At 45.3% G+C, this 26603-nt stretch overlaps 1 protein-coding gene across 1 annotated transcript in view; it reads right to left on the reverse strand.

Moving 5' to 3' along the window:
* The window catches only part of LOC144826170 (embryonic protein UVS.2-like), a 38217-nt gene that overhangs the window by 11148 nt on the left and 466 nt on the right, over nucleotides 1-26603 (reverse strand). Inside the window, exons 2-7 of the mRNA XM_078684564.1 lie at nucleotides 21532-21556; nucleotides 18775-18840; nucleotides 8692-8832; nucleotides 8472-8589; nucleotides 2455-2630; nucleotides 242-323 (exon numbers count right to left, since the gene is read on the reverse strand). Coding sequence (XP_078540690.1) covers nucleotides 242-323; nucleotides 2455-2630; nucleotides 8472-8589; nucleotides 8692-8832; nucleotides 18775-18840; nucleotides 21532-21556 — 608 coding nt within the window. The remainder of the gene's footprint in view (nucleotides 1-241; nucleotides 324-2454; nucleotides 2631-8471; nucleotides 8590-8691; nucleotides 8833-18774; nucleotides 18841-21531; nucleotides 21557-26603) is intronic.

A 26603-nucleotide genomic window follows, 5' to 3' on the forward strand; every position in this document is an offset into this window, starting at 1 on the left:
GCTGTCAGAGGAAGTATTTCATCAACAGAACAAACAGGGGCTCTTTTGACGGGATACTCAGGGTCCGCCCATCTTTAAATAAGCGGGTGGTCCTAGGGTTTGGCGGAGAGGGTAACCGTCATGTTTGCAGAGAAGAACCCTGTGCGCCAACATCTAAATCAGGGTCACTATCTATATGGAAAAGCCTTTAATGAGAGTTTTAAACAGAAAATCTCTTCTTAGCTGCTCAAAGGAGACTTACATCCCATAATGCATCACGGAGGAGTAGTCGTACTCCAGGCCAAGGTTGTTGGTGTTCTCTTTGTTAAAGTTGCCGCTGTTTCCTGTTAGATGAGAAGACAGTTGAGATGAGTTAGTGACGACTGAGCCTGATAGGGCACAATTCAATTGAGTGAAGATCCCAGCTCACTAGGGGGCAGTGTTCCTGTGTGTCATCACAGGGGTTAGAAGTAGCCCAATGGCTAAGCTTCAAACTAGGTAGATGTGGGGTTTAGTTCATATTTTGGCCTCAGCACCAGATAAAAAAGCATGTGAATTTGAGGTAAATCACTTAATCGCACCAGCATGTGTTGTGAAGTTGTAAAATTGTAAATGTAAGTCCTATTTGATGAAGACCACCATCTTGCTCCCGAGTGAGGGTCACACAAAATAAACACCAGTGCCTACATACCTCCTGGAGCGATGCACGGTAGTTTCGGTCAATTTTAAAGATAATTCACTGTTGTCTTTTTTGAGTGAAAATCATCATGTTTTTTCCTTATGAAACTTGTTTGCCTCATAAAATGATCCAACCTCCTTGATAATCTCCAGGGTTCACCCTTCACCTTACATTGTATAGTATTGTATTGTAGTTGCATTTATATGGCGCTTACTACGCTTGACAAGGCACTGAAGCACTTTATGTCAGGGATCACACTGCTCCTGGCACCAAAGGTTTAGTGGTTAATCCAGTGGTTGTTGGTTATTGGGATTAGTCTTGTGCTCTCAAGAAAACCGCTCAATGCATTTACTCCAGTTTCTTTGAGGAAGAGAAAACTATAGGAGTTAGTGGTGATCATTTTGTGAACTGAGGTGGTATGTGAGGTTCAATAGATTATTTGTGGGATTAGTAAATGAAAGATGAGGTTAGGTATTATTACTTTGCAGGAATGCTTTTTAAAGTAGTGGTGATTGATTTGAAAATTCGGAATAAAATGAGGAAATTACCAATAATATAATTATAAAGATTAAGGCAAAAGTGCCTGTGACAAAGTAGGCTGTGCTCAGAGGGAGGAGACATGCAGAATATGAAACATAAGGAGATAGGCATTCGAGTGAAGCGGAGAGGGGAGTTTTTCATGCAGAGTTTGGGGAATATAGTGGAGGATTTTAGAGATGCCATGCAATGGGAGGATGAAAAAACTGTAGAAAGAAACACCATTATTTGCATGTGAGATAGTGGAGTGAGAAAGAGTGGTGTTCAAGGCGCTGCACATCTCACCTGGCCCTGTGCCCAATTAACAACACATTCTTTGTGTTTGTGTTACTTTTCTAATACAAACTCGATGCAAAGCATTCAGGTGGAATTTACAATCCAACACAAATCGCGATTTGTGTTGGTTTTGTACTCAAAGTAACACAAAGTTGTTCTTTGCTCTTCCTTGCATTACTTTGAGTCAAAGGGGCGTTACTATACAACCACCCATGGCTTTTGACATAAATCCCTATGTACAAAAAACTGTAAACAGGAATTTGGGCCAAAATTCTGTTCTTCCTCAAGGCAAGCATAACGAGGTGAAAACATTTAATTTCCCACTTTGCATGTGTACTTCATTGTACAGCACACATATACAGTGGCAAAAGTCTTAAAGTATAGCCTTTATATTGAAATGAACTATTTCTAGCACAAAAACCATGTTTCTGACAACGCAGACACTCTCTCACCATGGCTTAAGGGTCTCCGTGGTGGTGAATGTCTACCTAAAGTCTGCCACCAGCACTAGGAGAGAGAGCAGAACAGCACCACATCTTAGTATTGCATTCACTTAATGCAGTGCGTAAACTTAACCTTCAAAGACCCCGTGTCTCTGAAGCGAGGCACTGCAATGAGTATTCAATGATCCTCATTATCGATTTCAGGTGAAAGTCATTTTAAACATGGGTAACAATTTTTCCTGTTCTAGGAAATTGTATGTGGGCAATGAACCAACTGTTTCAAATGAAGCATCGTTCCAGTTAATGCCCTCAGCAGTGGTGATGTTTGTGAAAAGGACGCCAGCCTGGGACAGTTACAAATATTGATCACTGTAATCAAGGGTCAGATTGGTAGAAAGTATGTGTTGGTGGGTATCTTTGATCAAACTAAGCTGAACCAATCAGGTGTCTAAATCAATGCCAAGGTGAGCCCATCAGGAATCTGAGCTGTACTCAGTTTTGCTTCTCTGTAGTAAGTGGAGCCCAGGGAGTGTCACTGACCCGGTGAGATGTTCTCCGTCATGATGGTCACATAGTCATCGCGGTCGCTGCGGCTCTGCTCGTGGTAGAAGCCCAGGGCGTGGTTCAGTTCATGCTGGACGATTCCTTTCCACACACATCCGTCGGCGAGAGATACCGTCTGAACTCCCCTTACCTTCCCGACGTACGACCAGCACCTAGGGGGGAAATTGGGCGAGGGAGATCCATAAATCACTACAATGGCATCTTCAGAGAAACATCAAGCGTGTGGGGCGACACTTCACCCCACAACCCAGTGGCACAGCAACATTCTGTTCCAAAATCATCTGAACATTCCACAGGTTTAGAAAAGGTATTCTGTGCTTTTTCCATCTTGTCAAGTCCAAACCTCTTGATATACCTTCAGAGAAACAGCATTACAATATTACCCCATACACGGCATCGGCCTGTGCATCTCCCCACTGACTCTTGCTATCTGCAAGGGAAGAGGGGGCCTAGGACAGTGACATTGCGCATTCTAGGTTGTGATGATACTCATTGCATGCAAAGAAAAGCTGCGTTGTCCTGCACCAATCTAATTCATTTCTGGCCATCACACGATGGGGAATGAGCAAAGCATACAGGATCCAGCCATCAGAAACTCTAGGGAATGACACAGGTATACAGGAACCAACCATCCCAACACTAGGGAATGAACAAAGGATACATGATCTAGCCATCCCAACACTAGTGACTGAGCAAAGCATGCAGGATTCAGCCATCTGAACCTCTAGGGAATGACACAAGTATACAGGAACCAGCATCACAGCACTAGGGAAAGAACAAAGGATACATGATCAAGCTATCACAACACTAGTGGCTGTGCAAAGCATACATGATCCAGCCACCAGAACCTCTAGGGAATGACACAAGTATACAGAATCCAACCATCCCAACACTAGGGAATGAACAAAGCACTCAGGAACCAGCCATCAGAACCTCTAGGGAATGACACAAGTATACAGGATCCAGCCATAACAGCACTAGGGAAAGAACAAAGGATACATGATCCAGCTAACACAACACTAGTGACTGAGCAACGCATGCAGGATTCAGCCATCAGAACCTCAAGGGAATAAACAAAGCATACAGGATCCTGCCATCCCAACACTAGGGAATGACAAAGGATACAGGATCCATCCATGAGAACCTCTAGGGAATGACACAAGTATACAGGATCCAACCATAACAGCACTAGGGCATGAACAAAGCACGCAGGAACCAGCCATCAGAAACTCTAGGGAATGACGAAAGTATACAGGATCCAGCCATAATAGCACTAGGGAAAGAACAAAGGATACATGATCCAGCTAACACAACACTAGTGACTGAGCAAAGCATGCAGGATTCAGCCATCAGAACCTCAAGGGAATAACAAAGCATACAGTTTCCAGGCATCACTACACTAGGGAATGCAAATAGCATGCAGATCCACCATCACTAGGAAATGCACAAAGCATGCAGGGTCCATTCATCACAACAAAAAGGAATAAACAAAGCATACAGGAGCCAGCTATTAGAACACTAGTAAATGAACAAAGCATACAGGATCCATCCTTCTAAACACAAGGAAATGAACAAAGCATACAGGATCCAGCCATCACTACACAAGGGAACAAACTAAACATACAGGATCAAGGCATCACAACACTAGGAAATGAACAAAGCATGCAGGATCCGGCCATCACAACACTAGAGAATAAACCAAGCATTCAGAATCCAGCCATCACAACACTAGGAAATGAACAAAGCATACAGCATCAAGGCATCACAACACTAGGAAATAAATAAACAATAGTGGATCCGGCTATCCGGGGCTCAAAAAAATCATGAAAATGTTACTAGACGTGCTAGTCTAGTAACTTGAATAATCTATTCGACATACCTTTAATGTACTTGACAGGTGAACTGGTCTCAAATTGTGTGATCTTAGGCAAATAATTTGTCTCAAGGAACTGCCTTTTTCTTAATTATCACATAATGCAGCACATTCAAATATGCAAGTTTATTATTTCAGTCGTACAAAAAAACTAAACGAGAGCTTCATGTATAATAAGTATTGAGCCCACATATGGGGTGCAAATGATCCCTGACTTACCTTTAGTTCACTAATAGCATTGTCATCAGGGCAGGAGCAGGAATATTTACCAGTTCATGTTTAAAAACACTTTTCATAAATATATTACTAAAGCATGTAGAGGTAGTGCACTGTTATTTACAAATAGCACATTTTCCATTGAAATGGCAACACAACCTTCCCATTTACATGTAGTGTTTCTAATAAAACTGTATAGTGCATAAACAATGTTTGGAATTTGGATTTCTGCAAAAATATTTAAAACTTGCACATCACCAAGTAATGTATTCTGATTTGTATTGACATATAGAAATCTTTTTTTTACCACAGAATTACAAAAATAAGTCTTCATAACTAGTAACATACATTTGAAATGTTTGAACAGTCCACTTATGAGCTATTTCAGTGTTTTGTTAGAAAGAAAGCCTACAATTTTACTGCCTTTTATTTCACATGCTTTGCGCAGCACAATTGTCACACAGTTCACTTTACAAAATCCTCTAATTTCAGTCACAGATAGAAAAGTAAAGGTAGGACTGACATTTGACTTCTACCTCTGAAAACGGAGCAAATGTGACAAGATAACAAGAACTAAAGGCATCGTATTTGCTCATTCACTTTGTGAGCAAGCAGAATACTCATTGCCAGCTGGCCAGAAGGGTGAGTAGTCCTTAAAAATAGCTCATTCTTAATAAATCTGTCTCGCCATAGTGAGCGGGTGAGAGGATATTTCAAGCCCTGCTATCACAAAACTGAGGAATTAACAAAACATACAGGATCCGGCCATCACAGCCCTAGGGAATGAAGATAGAATACAGGATCCAGCCATCAACACATCTAGGAAATTAACAAAGCATACAGGATCCAGCCATCAAAACATCTAGGAAATTAACAAAGCATACAGGATCCAGCCATCAAAACATCTAGGAAATTAACAAAGCATACAGGATCCAGCCATCAAAACATCTAGGAAATTAACAAAGCATACAGGATCCAGCCATCAAAACCTCTAGGAAATTAACAAAGCATACAGGATCCGGCCATCACAACACTAGGGAATAAACATAGAATACAGGATCCAGCTAACAAAACCTCTAAGCTATTTTTAGTTAAGTGATTCTCAGCATTGATAGCCTAGAACAGTAGGTGGGATTGTATGGAACTGCAGATCTATCACACAGCGTGTGCAGACCCTTATGTTAGACTGTCTCTGAGAAGTCAAAGACTATTTGGTATTATTTCTCACAGAGAGGTGAAACTACATGGATGTTTCACCACTGAGCTCACAACACCTGGAAATTCTTCCTTGAGAGTCCACTGCCCACGCAAAGTCTTTCACTGACAGCCCTCTGCCCATGGAAAACCTTTCACTGAGAACTCTCCTTTCCATAGAATGTCTTTTACTGAGGGTCCACAGCCCATGGAAAGCCTTTTACCGAGAGCCCTCTGCCCTTAGAAAGTCTTCCACTGAGAGTCTTCTGCCAATGGAAAGCCTTTCACTGAGAGCCCTCTGCCAATGGAAAACCTTTCACAGAGAGCCCTCTACCCATAGAAAGTCTTTCACTGAGAGCCCTCTGCCCAAGGAACGCCTTTCACTGAAAATCCTCTGCCCATGCAAAGTCTTTCACTGAGAGCCCTCTGCCCATGCAAAGTCTTCCACTGAGAGTCCACTGCCCATAGAAAGTCTGTCACTGAGAGTCCTCTGCTCATGGAAGGGAATCTTCCTCAGAGAGTTTCAAGTCATTTAAGGTCATATCTCAGTAGAGGATCTATCACTAAGACTCCACAGACCATGGACAGCCCTTTGATGAGTGCTCATTCGCCATGGAGGACCATCTCCTACTGAGAATACACAACATATGGAGGGTCTATCAGGTAAAATCCACAACACATTTAAGGTATTTTACTGTGAACCCACAGCCCAAAAAGGCTATTCATGGAGACTACTGAACCCATGGTGTGTTTTTCATTTAGAGAAAAAAAGCCCTGTGGATACCTCAGTGAGTGGTCACTAAACATGTATGATGATTCACCGAGGCACCCAAAACCCTTGAGGGACTCTAAGTGGTGATCAGCAGCCCACGGACAATCACTAACTCAGGGCTTTCGGCACATGTAACTCATTTATCACTGAGGGTGTATCATGAACCTCAAACGATATACAAAATAGATTTAATATTCTGAACTAAACCTCCATATCTCTTGAAGATATGCATATCAATATATAATACCATTTCGGTGCATTGTGAATGAATTGTGATGCTGTGTTTTTTTCAAGGTGTAATTTGTAGATCAGAAGTGCAGAAAGACCTGTACAGACCGAGTTACAACAATCTAGTCTACTTAACGTCAAGGACTGGACCAAATTCTTCTGAGAGTCAAAAGGCAATAGGGGGCAATCTTCCAGAGTAATTTTAACATAAAATAGCAAGTGGATGTGAGTTTTAAAATTTAAAAACAAAGGGAAAAATTGAATTTGAAAATCACTCCCAGATTGTTAGCTGACTCTATTGGATTTTAAGTGGCATCAAAAGAGCTAGGCCACCAGTGAGAGGGCCACACATCTGGTTTACCAATCAGAAGATCTCAGTTTTAGTGGTAGAACTCAATCAGGAACAGCAGCCTTACGGAATCGAGTCATAAAGGGATTCCCTGAAGCAAGCTGTCCCACTGGACATTTAGCTTTAGCGAAAGCACAATGGGGCGTGAAGCACAACAACAACTGTATGTCATCTCTAGAAGAGACTTTTTCCATAGTTGAATGCAAATATTTTCACACCACTACCTTTTACCCCATTCTAAGCATCTTAGCTATACTGTGTAGGGATGAAGTGTTCTAACTTGTGTCCTATGCGAGCTGGAGATCATGCACGTTAATTTGCCTTGTCCTTTTACAATCAGGGTACATGGCTGTTAACGCTGAGTCTCTGTGATGGAGCCGTATCTGGTGTGGTCTTGAATGCAGGATCAGTCCTTAGGATGTCCTGTGCTCTTACCTATCCGCTGGCAGGGTCTGGAGGTAATGAGTCTATGTGATGGATCTAGTATGATGCTGCATGTCGTATCAGTCCTTTGGGTGCCCTGTGATTCTAACCTCCTCCCCAAAGACAGGGTCTGGAGGTAATGAGTCTACCTGATTGAGCCCTATCTGGTGTGATGCTCAAGGAAGGATCTGTCATGAAAGAGTCCTGTGCTCTTACCCATCAAAAGGCAGGATCTAGAGGTAATAAGTGTATCTGATGGAGCTGTACCTGTTGTGATGTTGATTGTAGGATCAGTCCTTAGGATACCCTGTGCACTAACCCATTCACAGGCGGGGTCTGTAGGCAATGAGTCTGTCTGATGGAGCTGGACCCCGTGTAATGCTGAATTTAGGTTCCGTCCTTAGAGTCGCCTCTGCTCTAAGTCATCAACAGGCACAATCTGAAGGTAATGAGTCTATCTGCTGGACCACTACCTGGCGCGATGCTGAATGTAGGAGCAGTCTTTAGGGTATCCTCTGCTCGTACCCATCCACAGGCAGGATATGGAGCTAATGAGTGTGTTTTAGATGGAGCCCTGTCTGCTGTAATACTGAAATTAGGATCAGTCCTTGGCGTTCCTGTGCTCTTACCCAACCACAAGTGGGGTCAGGAGGTAATGAGCCTATCTGATGGAGCCCTCTCTGCTGTGATGCTGAATGTAGGATCAGTCCTTAGTGTGCCATCTGCTCTTATCCATCCGCAGGCAGGGTCTAGAGAAAATGAGCCTATGGGATGGAGTCATATCTGGCGTGATGCTGAATGTAGGATCAGCCCTTAGGGCATCCTGTGTTCTTACCCATCCGCAGGCAGGACTAGGAGGCAATAAGTCTCTCTGATGGAGCTGTACCTGGTGTGATGCTGAATGTATGCTCAGTCCTTGGATGTTCATGTGCTCTTACCCATCCTGAGGCACGATCTGGAGGTAATCTGGTTCCGCAGTGCGGGTCACAAAGCGGATACAGGTCACTGTTGCAAACTCACTCATTGCATCTTTGATGGTAGCTACATCTTCGGCACCTGAGACACAACAGAGGAAAGAAGAGGAAGACATAAGTTCAAGCAGCCTGGAAAGGTATCTATGAAAGACAATGTTGAGCCTTGGGGTAAAAGTGAACTCACTGTAAGTGGCACTGAGGGTGTAGGGCACAGGGACGGTCCCATCGCTGGATTTAGGCCAGAAGCAGCTGTTGTTTGGACACACCCTGGCACTGCGGCCTGGTTGGACGGCAATGTCTCCCTCGTGGACCAGCTGTGAGCTGCCTACAATAGTGAAAGAGAGTGATAGTAGTCAGTGTCTGTCATAACACCAGAAGGAACAAGAGTACACAGAAGAGAAGGAAGCTGATTTTAAGCCTAAAGAACAAGTAAAAAATAAAAAGTGCAAGAACCTGTTATGATGGTGGAAGAAGCAGTCATTTCGGTTCAAACAACAAACCTTGGCATAAGCACCTACTTAAGAAAACAAATTACCCTAATGACTGAAAAGCCCTCAGCACACAGGTACGGACAGTGAGTGATTGCAGCTGGTAATATTTAATGGGGATGGTTTCCTGTGTCTTACATTCCTATTCTGTTGTCATCTTGTGATTTCATATGGCACCACTAAAAGCATTTTACTGACTTGCCATAATGACATTGAGCATATTAAGACAGAAAAATCAAGTTAACAATTGCAATGGCTATATTTCTTCTAAGCGCTTTATGACTTCTTTCAGCAACACATCAATGACATATATTGTCAGAGGCAGCCATTTCACCCTGTCACCACACTAGATTCTGTGTAATTCTTTGTCCACATATTTGTGTTGATTTAGTCAGCAAATCTAAACTATGATTGTACATGTTGTTATCTGTGTTACAAACAAGTCTGAACCAATGTATAGAATTATTTGAATATTTAATAATTGAACTAGACCAAAGAGAGAGCAGGAGCGATTTACATATTGTGTACCACACAAAGGTACGTTTGATTTTTATTGATGTGGTTGAATTAACACAATCCTTCCAAATATGTACCAGTGTGAGTCAATGATTTGCTTTGATTAATAATAGTAGTTATGTGATGATGACACGATGCATATCTGTATGTTGTTACCAGATGTTTCTATGCTATGACTTTGAAATGTGTTTGGGAGGACTTTATGTCCCAGAGTGCAGTTGTTTTTAAGTGTGTTACTCCACTCCATGTTTTGAAATAGATGGCATCTGTTTCCAGATATACTACATTTGTAAAATATGAGCCAATGAATATGTATTGAGACCAGGTGTAAATGGCTGCTTCAATCTATACTACAGGCTGAAGTGGCAGGCCTGGGACATTCCAAAAAGGGTACTTTAGTGGGTACCATGACGAGTGCTGCTGCCCCTTAGTAGAGTTTAATGTACACGCCCTGGGTACACGTAGCACCAGATACTAGGGACTTATAAGTAAATTAAGCATGCCAATTAGGTGTAGGCCAATATTATCATGTTTTAGGGAGGGAGCAGTAGCACTTTACCACTGGTCAGCAGGGGAAAAGTAAACAGAGTCCTAAAAGCCAATAAAAAAGAGTTCAGAAAAGCACAGCAGAGGAAGGCAAAAATCAGGGTTGGCCACATCTAGCAGCACAGCTGACTATCTTGTAACAGAGTGTAGTGCCCAGAGGCCCTACAATTTTCTCTTACCTTGGTTCTCTTTGGTGATCTTGAGGATGTATCGGTTTAGTGCCACAGTTGACTACCACATAAGAAAGTCTAGTGCCCAGTGTAGGACGTTAGCTCTCTATATACTATTCCAAAGTACGGTAAAGTGTGCAGAGATTCCAGTGGATCCCCAGAGGCTTTACAGAGGTTAAAGTAGATAATTCATTAGTTTCTTTTGTGGTAGTGTGGTTGAGCAGTTAGGCTTATCAGGGAGCTGTATTAAGCATTTCTTATACTAACACATGCAAGAAATAATTATACACACTCAATGAATGAATCCAATGCCAATTGTTTTGTATAAAAAAATATACTTTGTTACTTTTATTCGTAGAAATAAAAGACCTCAGTTGCAGGTAAATGCCAGTTTTAAAATAGCAATACTATTTATGTACAGTAAATTGCAATTGCAAAACAGTAACAATCCTGAACAGTATGTTGAAAATACTTTGTGATGTCAAATCAGCAGTAATAGAACTTAGCAATTGCAATAGATGGGCATTAAGTGTGGAAGAAACGCAAAGTAATCCTATGAAAGGAAAACAAGTATGCACATTTACAGGTAAGTACTCAACTTCCTCTTCCAGTCTTTGGAGGTTTAGGCCAGCACTGGGCAAGGATCAGATCAAGGTAGGTACTGCGTCACCAGCGGCACTGGGGCAGCCAGGTACAGAGGTCACTGGGCCCAATGTTAGTAAATAGAGACTGAAGGCACCCACAGGAGGTGCTAATTGCAGATAAGTACAGGTGGTTTCAGGGAACGGGCCCAGGGGTTAACGCAAGCACAGGGAGGGGGGGGGCACAAGGCAGCACCTACCATACACCCAGTGCCACAGGGGTGCCCAATGCAAGCTAATGGGAATTTCTGTGGAACAAAGGGACACGGACCAAATGCCTGGATGAATGTGACCAAAAGCTGGGCAGGTAAGTTGAGATGTCCATGGATGCCTGGGCACCATCGGTTTTGCTCCTAATGGTCGGGGGGGCTGAGGATACAGGGATGCCTTTAGGTGTCAGGTGTTCTTTAACTGAGCCGTCGCAGTCAGGAGGACCCTTCGTGATGAGGATGCAGGCATCTTGGTGGAGTCCATGAGAGTACATCCGCCAATAGAGTCGAGATCAGGATCGCTGTGGAGACTTTACTGGGCAGGTGAGCTACTTAGACTCGGGCCGTGGGCGTCGGGTGCTGTGTGTGTAGGACTCATTGTTCACGCGGCATCCACAGACCTTTTAGTTGTTTTCTTGTGGACAGGGCAGCTGTCCTTGCGAGATCTGGTCTTTGTTGAATAGCAGGCAATCTCGGTTCTCTGCAAGTCGCTAGCTGCAGGACAGGGGTCGTCTTCTATGGAAAGTCTTTAAGTGGTACACAGGCCGGTAGGGCTGGGACTAAATCAGTAGTCGTCTTCAGACTTGACTTCACACAATCTTCTTCTTTGTCCTTCTTCTTAGGTCACAGAAATCTTAGGCTCAAGATTCAGGGGTGAACCTAAGTACTGAATTTAGGTGCATTACTAGCACTGACAGTTAATGGAGAGTATCCAATGAGCTACTTACCTTTAGGGCAACTACACGCTTTGCATGTCCCCTCACTTTGGGGAGGAGGAATCCCCTAATCTGATTGGTAACAAACCCTCCATTCAAGATGGAGGATTTTTTAAAGAGGGGTTCGCCCCAATCCAGGACACCTAAGGGGTGGTCCTGAATGGGAGGGGACATACTTTTTCTGACTACTAACTATCCGGCTAAACTTTCTGCCAAAAGTGGGTCTTCGACAGGGGGGCGAGCATCTCTACTGGCTGGAAAAGGCCCTGGCTAGCATAACAAAGGGCAGGAAGCCTTTGAGGCTCACCACCCTGAATGCTTTTCCTGCTTGTGGTAGGTAGGACGCACCTCCACTCCAAGCAGGCTTTGTTCCTGATCCACGAGAGCACAAAAGGGGTCCTGAAACACGTCTTTGTGTGGCAGGCTGGTGCCGACCTGGCAGATGCACAGTAGAGAGTTGATCCTTTTTCACGGGGCATCTCTAAGATCCCTCTGAGAACATTTTACAATAAAACCAACACAGGCATACGTGTGGATTTATTGTGCTGAGAAGTTTGATGCATTCAGTAAAGCCTTCGCTCTGGAGTTCAGAATGACAAATTCCCAGCCCATGTACTCAATTTGGCTTTGCTGCACTTACAATGTCTAAGACTGTTGCCCTTTTTCCTGAAAATGTTCGCATTTCGCTCCCCTAATTCAGGATGTCCCACCATAGTGATGAAGTTGTATAGGCCCTGTGAGGTTGAGATGCCCTATGTAATATTAAAAACAATGCTAGGTGCAGGTGCTCTCTGCCCCCAACATGGCTGCCACTGACCCCTGCTACTGCAGCGTGGTCTTGTTAAGGCGCATTCTAGTTGCCAGGAGCTGGCTGGGACCCCAAACATTGTTGCCATTCCAGCCTGCCTTGCCTGCCCACAGTTAGAGTAGGGAAGCTCCTGGCACCTTCTAGAATAGGGGCGGAGCCTATTTTTGCCACCTTAGAGGATGGTCACCTGACCTGGGCCTATATAAATAAAGGGAAGGAAACTTTCCAGTCAGTTGGGGCATCACTGACCTGGGGGACCCACGCAGGAGATTTAGGTGGTAAGGCCTAGTCAGGGGCCTATGCCACTGGGAGTGACAGGGCTTAGGTGCTGCCTTCCAAGTAGAGTGAGGTACCCTGAACTAGCCCACTGATCTGGCCCGGCGGGAGGGGAACCCAGGGACCATCTACAGTGACCTGATGAGGAATCCTGTCAGCAGCCCTCAACTCAACACCCCTTCAAGAAACAAGGAACTATCCACAAGGGTGCCAGAACCATCAAGCGCCAAGAAGATGTCTAACTGCGCTAACCAGGACCACTGGGGATCAACCAGGTACTGTGCTGTGTTACTCCTGCGCCCCTTAATCCTGTCCTGTACCCCCTTTGCTATCCTGCCACTGTCGTGTGGCCTGTCCTGCATCATCTGAACTGCTGTAACTGCCCTTGAAGTGCCACGAATTTCCTGAGCGCTATTACTGACCTGCTAGCACTGCACTGCCCAGACCTGCTGTGGTCCCAAGAACTGCTGTGAGCAAGCCAGCGCTGTGTTTGGGGCCCGGAGTGCTGCCTCCACGAGGCGCTAACTTTTCCCCCACTGCGCCCGTGAGAAGCACTCTAATCCTGAAAGCCCTGGGAGCTGCTGCGAGCGCTGTGCCCCTTGACCCCCTGTACCTGGAGGGGCCGTAAATCATCCGCGCCAGCCTGCTTGCCACCTACGTGTCCAAAGCGCTACACCCTTAAAGCGCCGCTCGACCTACCGCTGAGCCGACCTCGTCGACCTCTGCCCCGGCGGCCCCCGGTGCCAGAAGAGGGCCGCCGTCGAACTGCTGTGGGCCGCGCCTGGCCCGATTGTGTTCCAACCTTGCGTTGGGCCCCGGAGCCTTGGGGAGGCCGCCACGATCACCAGGAAGGCTCTGGCCCCCACTGAGCCTCACGTTGCGGCCGCCCCCAGTGTCAGACGAGGGCCACCGGAATTCCTGTCAGGCACGCTAGGCCTGACAGGCTCTGAAGCATTGGTGCCCCTCATGTGACGGGGGGGGGGCCCGGGCGCGTCACCGGCCACGCCCCCTCGCCGGTGCCGCGCAGCCATTGGCTACGGCTGCCGCACCCCCAGGAGTCGCACCACCATTGGCCGCTGCGGCCTAGTCCCTCCTGTGCCGCAGCCTGATTGGTTCCCGGGCGGTGGAGGCTGCAGAAGGCCCGGGAACAGCCGGTCATCGTCGGGGAGAGCTCCGAGAGAGTCCGAGCCCCCCCCCCCCCACCTGCCAGTGCGGGCCCCGGAAGGGCCGAGAACCTCCGCAAGGGGCTAAGGAAGCCCGAAGACCCTAAAGGTAACCCGAGGGGGAGGAGGGCGGCCACAGGAGTGAACGCGGGGCCTCCCGGGAGTGCAAAGGAGGCCCCGAAACTGCCCCTCCCCTCGGGGAAAACTGGTGACTGGGCCCCGTTGGCCTCATACAAGGCCTAGAACTGGGCTACAGCCCGGAGAGACACGCTGGGGGCCCGGAGTTAATGTAGTTACCCCCGTGTTGGGGGCCTGTTTGCTCAACCCTGGCCCTAGGCAGGCCCCAAGGATAGTACTGCTGGGGGGGAAATGTTACGGGCACTCTAGGCCCGAGGCTAGATAAGTTAAACCCCTGCCTGGGGTAAAGTTCTGATTTGAGCCTTATGCATCGTTTCCCCCTGCCTGATGAGATACTCCCCCCCAGCTTGATGCCATGGTTATTACTGCCTAATGAATTGTGGCCCCATCTTTAATGGAATGTTCAGGCCTATTGCGATACTCCTTCTTGCCTGATGCAGTGTTTATCTTGTTTTAATGAAATACTCATTTAAGCCTTATGTATGGTCACCTTCCATAAAGAAATGGACATGTTTACCTAATGGGATGTTCTTCTTGATTAGGGAGATGGTTCACCTGGCCTGAGGAAGTGTTTACCCCTGCGCAAGGTGATTACTGAAGGGTTTACTTCAGATACTGAGCTGTTCACTCCAGCTGCAGGAAATGTTTTGCTCTTGTTTGATAACCTGCTCATTCTTGGCAGGGTGAAATGTTCACTGCTAAGTAAGGAAATGTTACCCTGGTTAAAGGAAAGGCTTACCTCTGATTAATGAAATGTTTTATCCTAACGACCTGCTGATCCCTGCAGCTGGGAAATGTTTATTGCTGGGTAATGACACGCTTATCTCTTTAATGAAATATGTTCCGCATGCTATTGGGATGGTTTTCCTATGCTGAACTAACTGTTCTTCCTGCCCCAGTGTTCTAACTTCTAGCTACCAACAGGGTTACTCTTGAGTGCTGAAAAGTCATTCCTGCTGAATGAGATGTTTATGCCTGCTTAGGGTAGGTACTGAAATGGTGATTCTGACCTACGGACCTGGGGATTGAAGTGCCTACAGTTCTATAAGGAAGAGGTTGCTTGTTCTCTTATAATGAGATGTTCCCTCTGATTGAGGAAATGTTTTACTTTCAGTGACCTGTTCCACTCCTACTCTGGGAAGTGATTTCTACTCCTGCCTAATGCAGTGTTTCCCGAAGGCCTCTAGTTATGTAATGAAATGTTTCCCCTGCTGCCCTAAGGGACGGTGTTACTGAGGCATTGCTATCTTTATTATTCATTGCCCTGAGACTGGGCCAGAACCCCGAAAGACACCTTTGGGGTCCAAGTGAGTCGAGTTAACCCCACGTTGGGGGACTGGTTGCTCCAATCTGCCTTAGGCAGGACTCCCAGGAAGGCTAAACCGTGCTATTGCTTTGCTGGTCCTGAGGCACAAGGTTATATATGCTCATTCTTCCCCTGCCTGAGTTCATATGGAAGGCTTGTTGTTGGGAAATGAACTGGTTCCTCCTATCTAATGTCCAGTTTATTCCTGCTAAGGAGTTTAATGAAATGTTCACCCTTGCTTGGTGAGAAGTAAATTGATTTGCCTACTGAACAGGTTACTGGCCTGATGAGACGTGGACTCTTACTACATGATATGCTCATCCTTGCCTGATGAGCTGGTTGTCCATGCTTAATGAGAGGCTCCCCTTTGCGGGGTGCCTTGATAGTTAATGCTTAATGAAATGTTTACCTTGGTTCATTGTGAAGTAATGAGATGCTAATTCTTTCATGAAATGTTTATTGCGACATGCTATATTGATTATTGAACTGCTCCCTTTACTCCCCTCTAATGAAATGCTCTGATGGAATAGAGAAACTGTGATTTTTGATTACCCTGACTCTGCTCTAGATAAAAGTTAGTTAATTTTTACTCAAACTCACTTGAGTGCCGTCAGTCATTGCGTGCATTTTATTGTCTCAGTGGATGTGTGTGCTGTGTAGTCACTTAACACCTAAGCTTTCGCGTGCCTTCCTGCTCGTGCCAGGCTTCCCCCGGGGAACTGGCAACCCCAGTTCCTACAAAGACTATACATAGACACTATAGGTGCATATTGCTCATACAGCAATGCCCTCACTTGTGGTCTAGTGCACCCTGGCTTATCATATTTACAAGCCCCAATCGCCACAGGAACTTCACTTTTAATGATGTTCCTCTGGCGATCGGTGCCTCGCCTTATTTTACAAAGTGGCTTAACGCCGCCTTGTAAATAAGGCACCATTTTACACTATACTTAGCTTGAAAGGGGTGGACAATGCAGTGGGTGTTCCTCCGTAACACCCATTGATTTTGCCGCTGCCAGATATATACAAGGGTGGCGTAAATATGGGTAGTGCCAAAATTAAGACCAGGGAAAACCTGGTCTTAACAAGGCAAAACAAGGAGAAATGCTTTATTTTTCCTACTTTTTTGCTGTTTCACACACATATAAACAGCTAAACACCATGAATTATTGTTTATGTACAGGACGGTGACCCTTCCTGCACATGAGCAATCATTAAAAGATTGACGATTTGCAACTTCTATCTGCGCTGCACAGTGCAGCACACATAGGAGTCACATATTGCCATTTATGATTGTTTAAGTGCACAAAGAGACACCCTCCTGCACATAAACAATCATTCCCCTCAAGATAATCTTTACCCCAAGACAGGCACCCTTGCACTATGGTCCAGGGTGCCTGCATTGGCGCTAGCCAGCTTAATTTAGCACCAGTGGTAGGGGAAATGCATGGTTGCACTGTAGCTTTGTGAATACAGTGCAACCCTGCATTTTCAGAATGGCACAACGTGGAGTTAGTAAATGTTTCTTAACACCACGCTCCTTCATTGTTTTGTACATATGCCCCCTAGTCTGAAATAGCAGTGCTTATGTGTTAGGTGAGGTGTCTCTTAGGTTGGCACAATACATGCTGCCATCTTTAGAGACCAACTCTGGTCACAATGCCCTTGGTACCTTTGGTTCCTTTTACAAGGGATTTATACGTGGAATAGGGGTGTGCCAATTGTGGAAACAAAGGTACAGTTTTGGGAAAGCCCACAGGCACTGGGAACCTGATTTGCAGGGACCCAGTGCACATTTGTTCAAAGTGCATCAGAAAATAGGCAAAAAGTAGGAGTTACCTATGCAAAAAGGGGCACTTTCCTACAACCATAAACCTAAGGTTTTCTCTTACCTTGGTTCTCTTTGGTGATGATCTGGAAGACAAAGATGTCTGAGCTCAGGGTCACAGTGACTGTCTTGTAACATAGTGTAGCGCTCAGAGAACTAAAGTTTCTTCTTAGTTTGGTTTTGTTTGGTGATGATCCCGAAAATAACCTGGGGGCATATTACCAAGGGTGGCGATAGGCAATTATCGCTGGTTTAGCGGCCACTTTCCGCCGCTAAGCGGCGATAATTCTATCGCTCTATTAGCAAGCTGTCGCTAACTGATGTTAGTGACAGCTTTTAGGCGATAGCGAGCAGTTGGGGCCCGCTTTGCATGTCAGTGATATTTATTGCTAATGACATGCAAAGTGGGCGTACCCAACCTGTTAGCGACTGAAAGCAGTCGCTAACGTCGCTAACGCCTATTAGCAAGGCAGGCGTAGCGATGGAAATATTCCTGCTATCGCCAAAAACCAACGCCTGCTCAGACCAGTTCTTAGCCATGTTATCCAATGGGAGGTGGATAGCATGACTAAGAGCATTTCGTCACTAATGCGTGATTATCGCTGTATTCTCAGTGATATTCACGCATTTCGCCACTATCGCTGGATATTTTAGCACAATGGAGAAAAACGTTGCTAATAGCATGTTTTCTCCACTAACATATCCAGCGATAGGCAGCAATAAAAAAATTGTCGCTAAGCCTGTTTAGCGATAATTATCGCTACTTGTTGGTAATATGCCCCATGGTTCCAGGGCTTCGCTGACTATTGTTTAACAGAGTGTAGAGCCCAGAGGCCCTGAGGCTTGCTTTCACCTTGGTTCATTTTGATCTCAAAGATACCTAGGATCAGGGTCACAGCTGAATATTGTGTAATAGAGTGTGGAGCCCAGGAGCCCTGAGGCTTTCTCTTACCTTGGTTCCTTATGGTGATGACGTTGAAAATGTCTGGGCTCAGAGTCACTGTTGAGTACTGTTCAACAAAGTGTAGCGCCCAGAGGCCCAGAGGTTTCCTCCTACCTTGATTCCATTTTGATCTCAAAGCTGCTTGGAATCAGGGTCACAACTGAATTTCATTTAACAAAGTATAGCGCTAAGATGCCCTGAGGTTATCTCTTACCGTAGTTCCCTTTGGTGCTGATGTCGAAGATGTCTGGGCTCAGGGTTCCAGCTGACTACTGTTTGACCCAGTGCAGCGTCCTGAGGCCCTGAGGTTTGCTCTTATCTTGGTTCTATTTTGATCTCAAAGTCGCCTGGAATCAGGGTCCCAACTGAATTTCATTTAACAAAGTATAGCGCCCAGAGGCACTGAGGTTTGCTCTTATCTTGCTTCTATTTTGATCTCAAAGGTGCCTGGGATCAGGGTCACAGTTGAATATTATGTAACAAAGTCTAGCGCCCAGAGGCCCCAAACTATTCTCTTACCTTGGTTCGCTTTGGTGATGATCTCGAAGATGTCTGGTCTCAGGGGCTCCTCTGAATGCCGGGTGTCTGAAAGAGAAGACACATTGCCAGCTTCACATCAGCTGCTCAAGCACTGGAAGAGGCGGATTCAGAAAGCAGTGATAGGAGAAGAAATATTCACTGAGTCTAAATGTGCATCTGTGTCTATACTCCAGGGGCCCGAATCACAAAGGTAAACTTAGGCCAAAGGTCTAACAACTTTTGGTATTCATAAAGGTAAGTTATGAATAGTATCTTAGGGCCATATGTATCATAGTTCCATTTTGCGATTCCTAAATAGCGATTTTTAAGGAATCGCTATTTAGAAATCGCAAAATGGTATGTATGTAGGAAATCGCTTCTTTTTAGCGATTCCTTAACATTCCTAAAATGTGATTAGCAAATTGCTAATCGCAAATTTCCCATTCATTTCTAAGGGTCAGGAGGCCCATAGGAATGAAGGGGAAATTTGCGATTAGCAATTTGCTAATCGCAAATTGCGAATATTTTCAAGGGTGCAGGGGTGTTACAAGAACACCCTGCTGCACCCCTAAAAATGACATGTGTGGGCATATGGCGCACATACATGCCCTAAGGGCATGTATGAGCGTCAGATGGAACACTTGGATTTTTTAAAAATTGCTTTTTAAATAGAATTTGCAACTTACCACCAACTAGAAGTTGGTGGTAATTTGCGAATGCTTATGAGCATTTTTGAATTCATTTTTCTTTGATACATTGCATTTTAGGAATCGCTAAATTTGCGATTCCTTATTTTGCTGCCAAAATGTTTCATACATACCATTTATCAAATTAGCATTCGCAAAGGCCGAAATTCTGCGAATTTCGGCCTTTGCGAATGCTAATTTGCTTGATACATATGACCCTTAATGTCCAAACTCAGTGCAGAGTTTCTGCACTCAAGGCGGAATCTCCGCACTCAGGCGCAGTGCAGAGGTTTTACTACCCACACCCAGAGTAGAGTCTCTGAACCTGGAGTGGAGTCTCCAAACTTGGGGTGGAGATTCCACCACGTGTGCAAAGATTCTGCCACAAATGCGAAAACTCCTCCCAAGTGTGGACGTAAAGATAATACTCGTAACATGTCTTTGTGAATGCCGAATATAGTAAACTTAAACTTCTGGTCTAAATGTATCTTTGTGAAATCAAAAGACATAACTTTAGGGGATGTACGTCATTTCAACGCATGCTTTTACAACGCATGCCTTTACGACGCAAGTTTTACAACGCAAGTCATTACAACGACTTGCGTTGGGGGGCGCTGGATAGTGAATAGTTTAATTTACTATTCCAACTCCAGTCCCCGTGGATAGTAGGGAAGGTGTTGGATAGTAAATTAAAACTATTCCCTATCGTAGAGCGCCCCCCAGCGCAAGTCGTTGTAAAATTTGCGTTGTAATGGTTGCGTCGTAAAGGTACTTCGTTGTAAAAGTTGCGATGTAAACGCTGTTCCCCAACTTTAGGGCCTCTTCTATGAGAAATTGATACAGCACAGCAAGCCATTTCGCTGCACCATGATGCGTAATTTTCAAAGCATAGAAATGCATCATATTAATAACAATACGATGCGTCCCTGTGCTCTCACCTGAGCTGGTGACCAGCTGGCTGCCATGCTGCAGCACAGGCACCCTTGTGTCATTTTGCTTGGTTGCCTGCGCTGCAGGGATTATTATTTTTGTGCAGGAAGGTACACCTTCCTGCACAAAAAAACATGCATTGATGCCATTTTCCTTTTTCTACGCATTCTGCAGAACGTAGCACACATAGAAAGTGAAAAAACAAGGAGAAGTAAAGTATTTCTCCTTGTTGCACCATCCCTATGCTTCCCCTGGGGAGGTGTCGGATTCTGACGCATTCTCAGTTTTACAAAATGTTGTAAATCTGGGAATGTGTCGATTCCTGTGGATGTTGCGTGGGAACACCGACAGCAGCACCCAGGGAACGCCCCTTTCATGCAGAGTAATGTGTGAAAGAGGCCCATATGTATAAGGCCATGAAAGGTCACGTAGGGTGACCTTACGTGGCCTTGTAAATGTGGGCAAGCCAATTGCGCAGCCGGTGCCTCACATGAAAGTGATTTACTGGTGGCGCAATGGGCTTGTAAATAGGCCCATTAGTCTATTGGTCTAAGTTTTTTACCTTTGTGAATCGAGCCACAAATGTGTATTTCTGGCAACTAGCTAAGATGGTCATGCACAGGGAGGGGGTGGAATGCGCAGAGCCCTGCAGGTGGCAGGACACATGTGGCAAAGTGGGAAAAATTAGCAATGCCAACTAACCTATGGGACAGATACTCTGAAAATGTTTGACATGTTGAGTCCTTTCCCAAACACCGGTTCCAAATACACAATGGAGTCGTCCGATCAATAAACCGCTCCATTTTTGTGAACCAGTCAAAGGTTCTTAGGGTTTTGCTTCATTGTGGGCGTTGTCAATGTTCAACTTTATTTTGCGTATGCAGCCAGTGGTGTGAATGCTCCTCCTTTCATCCTCACACCTTGTGACTCGTAGCAGCATTATGTTCATGCACAATGCACACTTTTTTTAAAATGTTTTTATTGGTATTTACACACTCTCTGACACATCTTACTCTCTCTCCCTTTGTAGATCCACAAAGGGAATAAGTAGATAGTACACAATGCAGCCGCCACCCTCCCAAGAGTTACGTACAGGAGCTACGCTCAAGTTCAAAGATATCCGGATTAAAAATGTACTTACGATTTTTCTCCAATTCATAGAAAATCTGCAAAAGAGAAAAATTACATTGCAAGTATTAGGATTTTAGAACTTTAGGGAACGCTAAAGTCATGTTTGAAAAGACGACACAAGATATAGGTTGACCTTTATGTCAAAATATCGAAACAACAAACCTCCACCTGTAACGGTGTGGGCTGCAGGACACCCCCTTGCACAGTATCATCAAGGTAAGAGTATATTGGGGAGTGGAGATTTCCTGTTCCGATGCCTCCTTGTTGACTTTCCTTGTCGATACTGTGCAGCTGATATCTTGCTGTCAATATTGCTGCGGATCGATATTCAAGCGCCCATATTGTGGTGAAACACTGTGGCTCCTGGCCTGGTTTGACCCCTTGTTTCACACACTCGGGGCTGCACAGGTGGCAAGGGTGAAGCCTGTGGTTCATGCACCTATTTTGATACTGACAACTGATGAGGGAACGTTTCGGAGCAAGTGTGACAAGAACAGATGGGCCTTCAGCAGCACAGGGGATCCGAAGATGGACCGAGTTCTGTATAATATAACATAAGAATCTATGGATTTCTCCTGAGGTACCTCAAATAGAACCCTCAGAAGCACTAATCCTGATGTGGGTTCAAACTCCTCTTTGTGCAGAAATGAGAATTCAAACATGCCTACTCATTTTATACCCGCAGGTTTTTTGGGGAAAACAAATTCCTGGTACAAAGTGTCACAAATCGTGCAGTCACACTCCACAAAATCCATGCAATAGCCATAATCCTTGTAAACACTGCACTAAATACCCTCCCACACAGACCACTGCTTGCAATGAGCTCGGTTTGATGCAGGAATGACATGGGCCAATCAGAGACGAGAACATCTCGGGTTGATGCAGGCCTAGAATGAGAACCTTGGACCTGGAAAGTGCCCTGGGAGGTTCACTACAACCGCCCCTCCCAAAGTCTTACTCCTTGTAGGATTTGTAAAATAATCCCCGGTGGAAATGATACTTTCAACGTCACTTCAGATTTGATTGACACTGATCACCTGTCCAGGTGCGGTGACCTCTAATCACAGCTCGCTCCTTACGGTGCCCCCGGCCTCCTGGACCGATCCCTCACAAATGCTCATGGGAGACCCTCCTGTGCCTGTCCTGTGCCTCTGAGATTTACTCTCGGTGTCTAGGCGCTCTGCTCAGAGGCGGAGTTTAAAATGATGCTGAGGCATTGGGGCCACAGGTGAGAGTCCTACTCTACTCCTGCTGTGGTGGCCTATTATGCCGGAACATGTGCCCAGGAGGGGTCATTTTTAGGTCGCATAGCAAACGGCCTCTTGTAAACTTTATAGGTCGAGCGCAAGCGAGCGGCCTGACATATTCTTTAGTAGACTTCCCTTGTGTGCTTAAACCCATCTGATTTGTTTGTTGCAGTGTCCTTTAAGAATCAAAGCTTGCTAGTCGTCAGTCCTGCCTCTTTGTCCCTCCTTTCCCTTGTCATTCATCCCAGCAGCATGGACTAGCTACAGTATCATTACTCTTTCTTGTGTTTGTTTCCCTATTTACCTTTTTTTCCTTTGGTTTCCTGCTCATTTTGGGCAAAGGTTCCCTTTTATTTTGCAGAGCATTCTTGCTCTCAGCTTAACAGCGCTGCAACGCTGTTTCTGTGAGCAGAGCTGAAAATCATGCTATTTGTCTCCTTTACAATGCCCTTTCCTCTCGTGTTTTTATTTGTTTTCTCCCTCAGGCCGACTGCTGTGCTGGGTTCCCCTCGTTGCGCTGGGTCCCTCCCTCCAAGTCTTCCAGGCTCATACACTTGCTTATGGTCTGCTGCTGTGCTGCAGGTCCCCACGCCCTCTAACGAGTGTTTTGTTTCTTGTTTGTTACTCGCTCTGTGATTAGTGAGCGTTGACGGTGTTACCAGCCAGCCGCTGAAGAATAAGGGCAGAGGTCTTGAATTATCAAACTCCTCACCACTCCTCAGCCATGCCTACAAATCCCTCAACAACATCGGACCTAAATACCTCAACGAGAGAGTCTCCTTCCATGTTCCCAAGAGGAGCCTCCGCTCCGCTGACCTCGCCCTGGCAGATGTCCCCCGCATCCGTAGGAACAGAGCAGGCAAGAGAGATTTCTCTTACATCACAGCCAAGGCCTGGAACAAGCTCCCTGTGAACAATAGACGCTCCCCAACTCTTCAACTGATCCAGTGTTGCTCCCCCCCTCTAGCGCCTTGAGACTCTCACGAGTGAGTATTGTGCTTTATAAACCCCCTGATTGATTGATTGAAACTCTGCAAAGTGAGCACCCCTGGTGAGGATTAAGTGCCGCGGTGCCCCGTAGTGGGTATTTGATGAAGAGCACATAGAGCGGACAGGACGGCTTTTATTGTAGGCCTCCACCCAGGACAGCAGTCAGTCAGCTGCGAATCCTTGCAGAACACGGGCCAGTCCTGGAATCGCCATCAGTGTGATGTTGACGCTTACATGTGCAGGCATATCCACCTGGGCTACAGTGCACGTGAAAAGTGTGTATGCCTGCGGCAACCAAGGTGTTGTGTCTCGCCATGATAGAAATGATGCCGAGTGGGACCATTGCCACCCTGCTGGACAAATAGCCAGCTCGCAGGGTTCTTCACAGCCGCGACAGGGGTATTAAAATATCCACAAATGTAATACAGTGAGATATGAGCATTGATTATTAAACCGGACACATTCCTCGTGTTTACTATGCTGACTTCGAATTAATTAATTCAGGTGAAACTCCGAGATCAGGCGCCGAAAAAATTTGTTGTCTGCACACTCAACTTTATGATTACATACATAAATCCCATATAGAAAGAAGCCTGCTCAGGGTCGTGTTCCTGTCTCCAAATAACTGCAACAAAAAAGAGATGCTCAAAGAGACGAACGTGTCTAGTGATTTATTGAACAGGGAAAAGGTTTTTAAAAAAAATACGGACAATAATTTGGTCATTGGTAACACTTCAAAACAAGCATTTGCAATACAATTGGTCTCGCTTTTGGAACCTTATATGTATTTAGATATCCAGCACATTAGCCTGTGTGCTGAAACATCTACTGTTCTTTAACAGGGAGGGAAAGTAAGCACCAAACTGCGTATGATAACACATGGAGAGAAATATTGTCTTTCAGCGGGAAATGGTATAGTTCAAATCTCTGTTTTAATATAAAATCAGGACCTTCGGTGGTCATATCACTGAAAATACAAGATGTGCAAAAAATATTATTGTCTACAGGTGCTCATGGAAGACAATTTCTATGAACTGGAATCTAGAGAATGCTGAAGTGATTCTGGTATTTTACTGACCTCTGCTGGTCTTTTTCTAGCAAGAAAATTAAATAGAGGCAGTTGCCAGAAAAATTGAAAAAAAGAAAGTCCCTTAGCAGAAAGCAATTTTGGTATTTTACTGACCTCTCCTGGTCGTTTTTCTTCAAGACAGTTAAATTGAGGCAAGTCCTAGGACTGATCTCCAGAGCCCATAAAGTACTTACACATATAAGTGTATAATATAGTATGTATATACTAAAGTATATACGAGAGGTCTCGAATGATAGACCTAAAAACAGCAAAACACACAAGATGATGGACTGAATGTTGCACATTGGCAAAACATTCACCCCCAGTCACAGATCTGGGTTTAATCCATCGGTCTTTTGCTCACCACGCCATCCCAGTTCAGACATGGCCATATGCAAACCAGTCTAGACCCTGTACCTCATGAGAACAGTCCAGCCCGAAATGCCAAGCCATGTCTTCCCTGTAAACCGGAATCAAGCATCCTAGGAGCGGTTTCTGGCTATCAGCCGTCATCAGCCAGGATAGCTTGACTCCAGTTGCGTAGTGAGCACGGTTTTATATTTGGCCGAATGTTAACTGACGCGTGCTAACCCCGGGCGGAGGCCTCCGCTCCACCCGCAGAGTGTGCAGAGATTTTCCTACTCAGCGTCCTCAGAAAACTCGGAGTAGGCAAATCTCCACACACTCCCCAGTGTAGCAGTGTTGGCCAGCTCTGCCTACAACCCCCATTAAACAAGTAATTAGACTACTTAAAACAATTAAATTAAAACCACTTACCAGTCCTGCGGTGTCCCTGGGCTGCGCTCCTCCTCTTCCATGCCGTCTCTACAAATCCTTAGGAAAACTGCGCATGCTTGTGCATTTCGTGTGAGAAATGCGCACACGCAGTTTTTCCAAGGAATTGCAGAGACGGCAAGGAAGAGGAGGAGGGCAGCCCGGGGACACCGCAGGACTGTACATGTACACAGAGGTGTTTAATACTGTCACTGATATACTCTCCTGTGCAGGCGCATTCTTTGTGAAGCACATCTGAGAGGTGTTACAAGTACACAGGGCTGTGAGATACTGTCACTCATATACTCTCTTGTACAGCTGCAATGCAGACCTATGTATTATGGTTACTGCTGTTCTGTGCTCTGCAGATGCCCTCACAGTCAGGGGCGGTACATCAAAGAGGCTTTATGTGGACATAGGTCTATCTAACCCTATGACGGCCGCTCTCCCCTACACAGGTGTACTTACAGTGATTGACAACTGACAGTCTACTCCTACACAGAGCCATATATACCACTGTTAATGCGACTCTCTCCTGCACAGATGTACTAACAGTGATGAACATCCGAGGGTTTACACTTACACAGAACTATATATAGCCCTATTACTGCAGTTCTCAACTGTGTCGGTATTCAGCTCTACATACCATTGTTAAAGGGGGTCTTATCTGCACAGATATACTTACAAAGAAACTCACCTGAGAGTCTACTACTTCACAGAACCATATATAGCACTGTTACTGCAGCTCTCACCTGCACAGGTGAACTTACAGTGATGCACACCTGACTGTCTACACCTACACAGAACCATACATGTATTTATTTAATTATAAAGTTTTGTAATGCGTGAACAAGACCTTAGAGATCATCAGAGTGCTATACATGAAGGGAAGGTAGGGTAGAATTGTGCTAACAGAAACTAGTCACATATATGAAGGAAGAAATAAACATTGAGGATAAACAAGTAATAAGCTTGACCTCTAAAGGTGGTCATCAATATAGC

This window comes from Lissotriton helveticus, chromosome 3_2 (assembly GCF_964261635.1).
Source record: "Lissotriton helveticus chromosome 3_2, aLisHel1.1, whole genome shotgun sequence".
Taxonomy (NCBI): domain Eukaryota; kingdom Metazoa; phylum Chordata; class Amphibia; order Caudata; family Salamandridae; genus Lissotriton; species Lissotriton helveticus.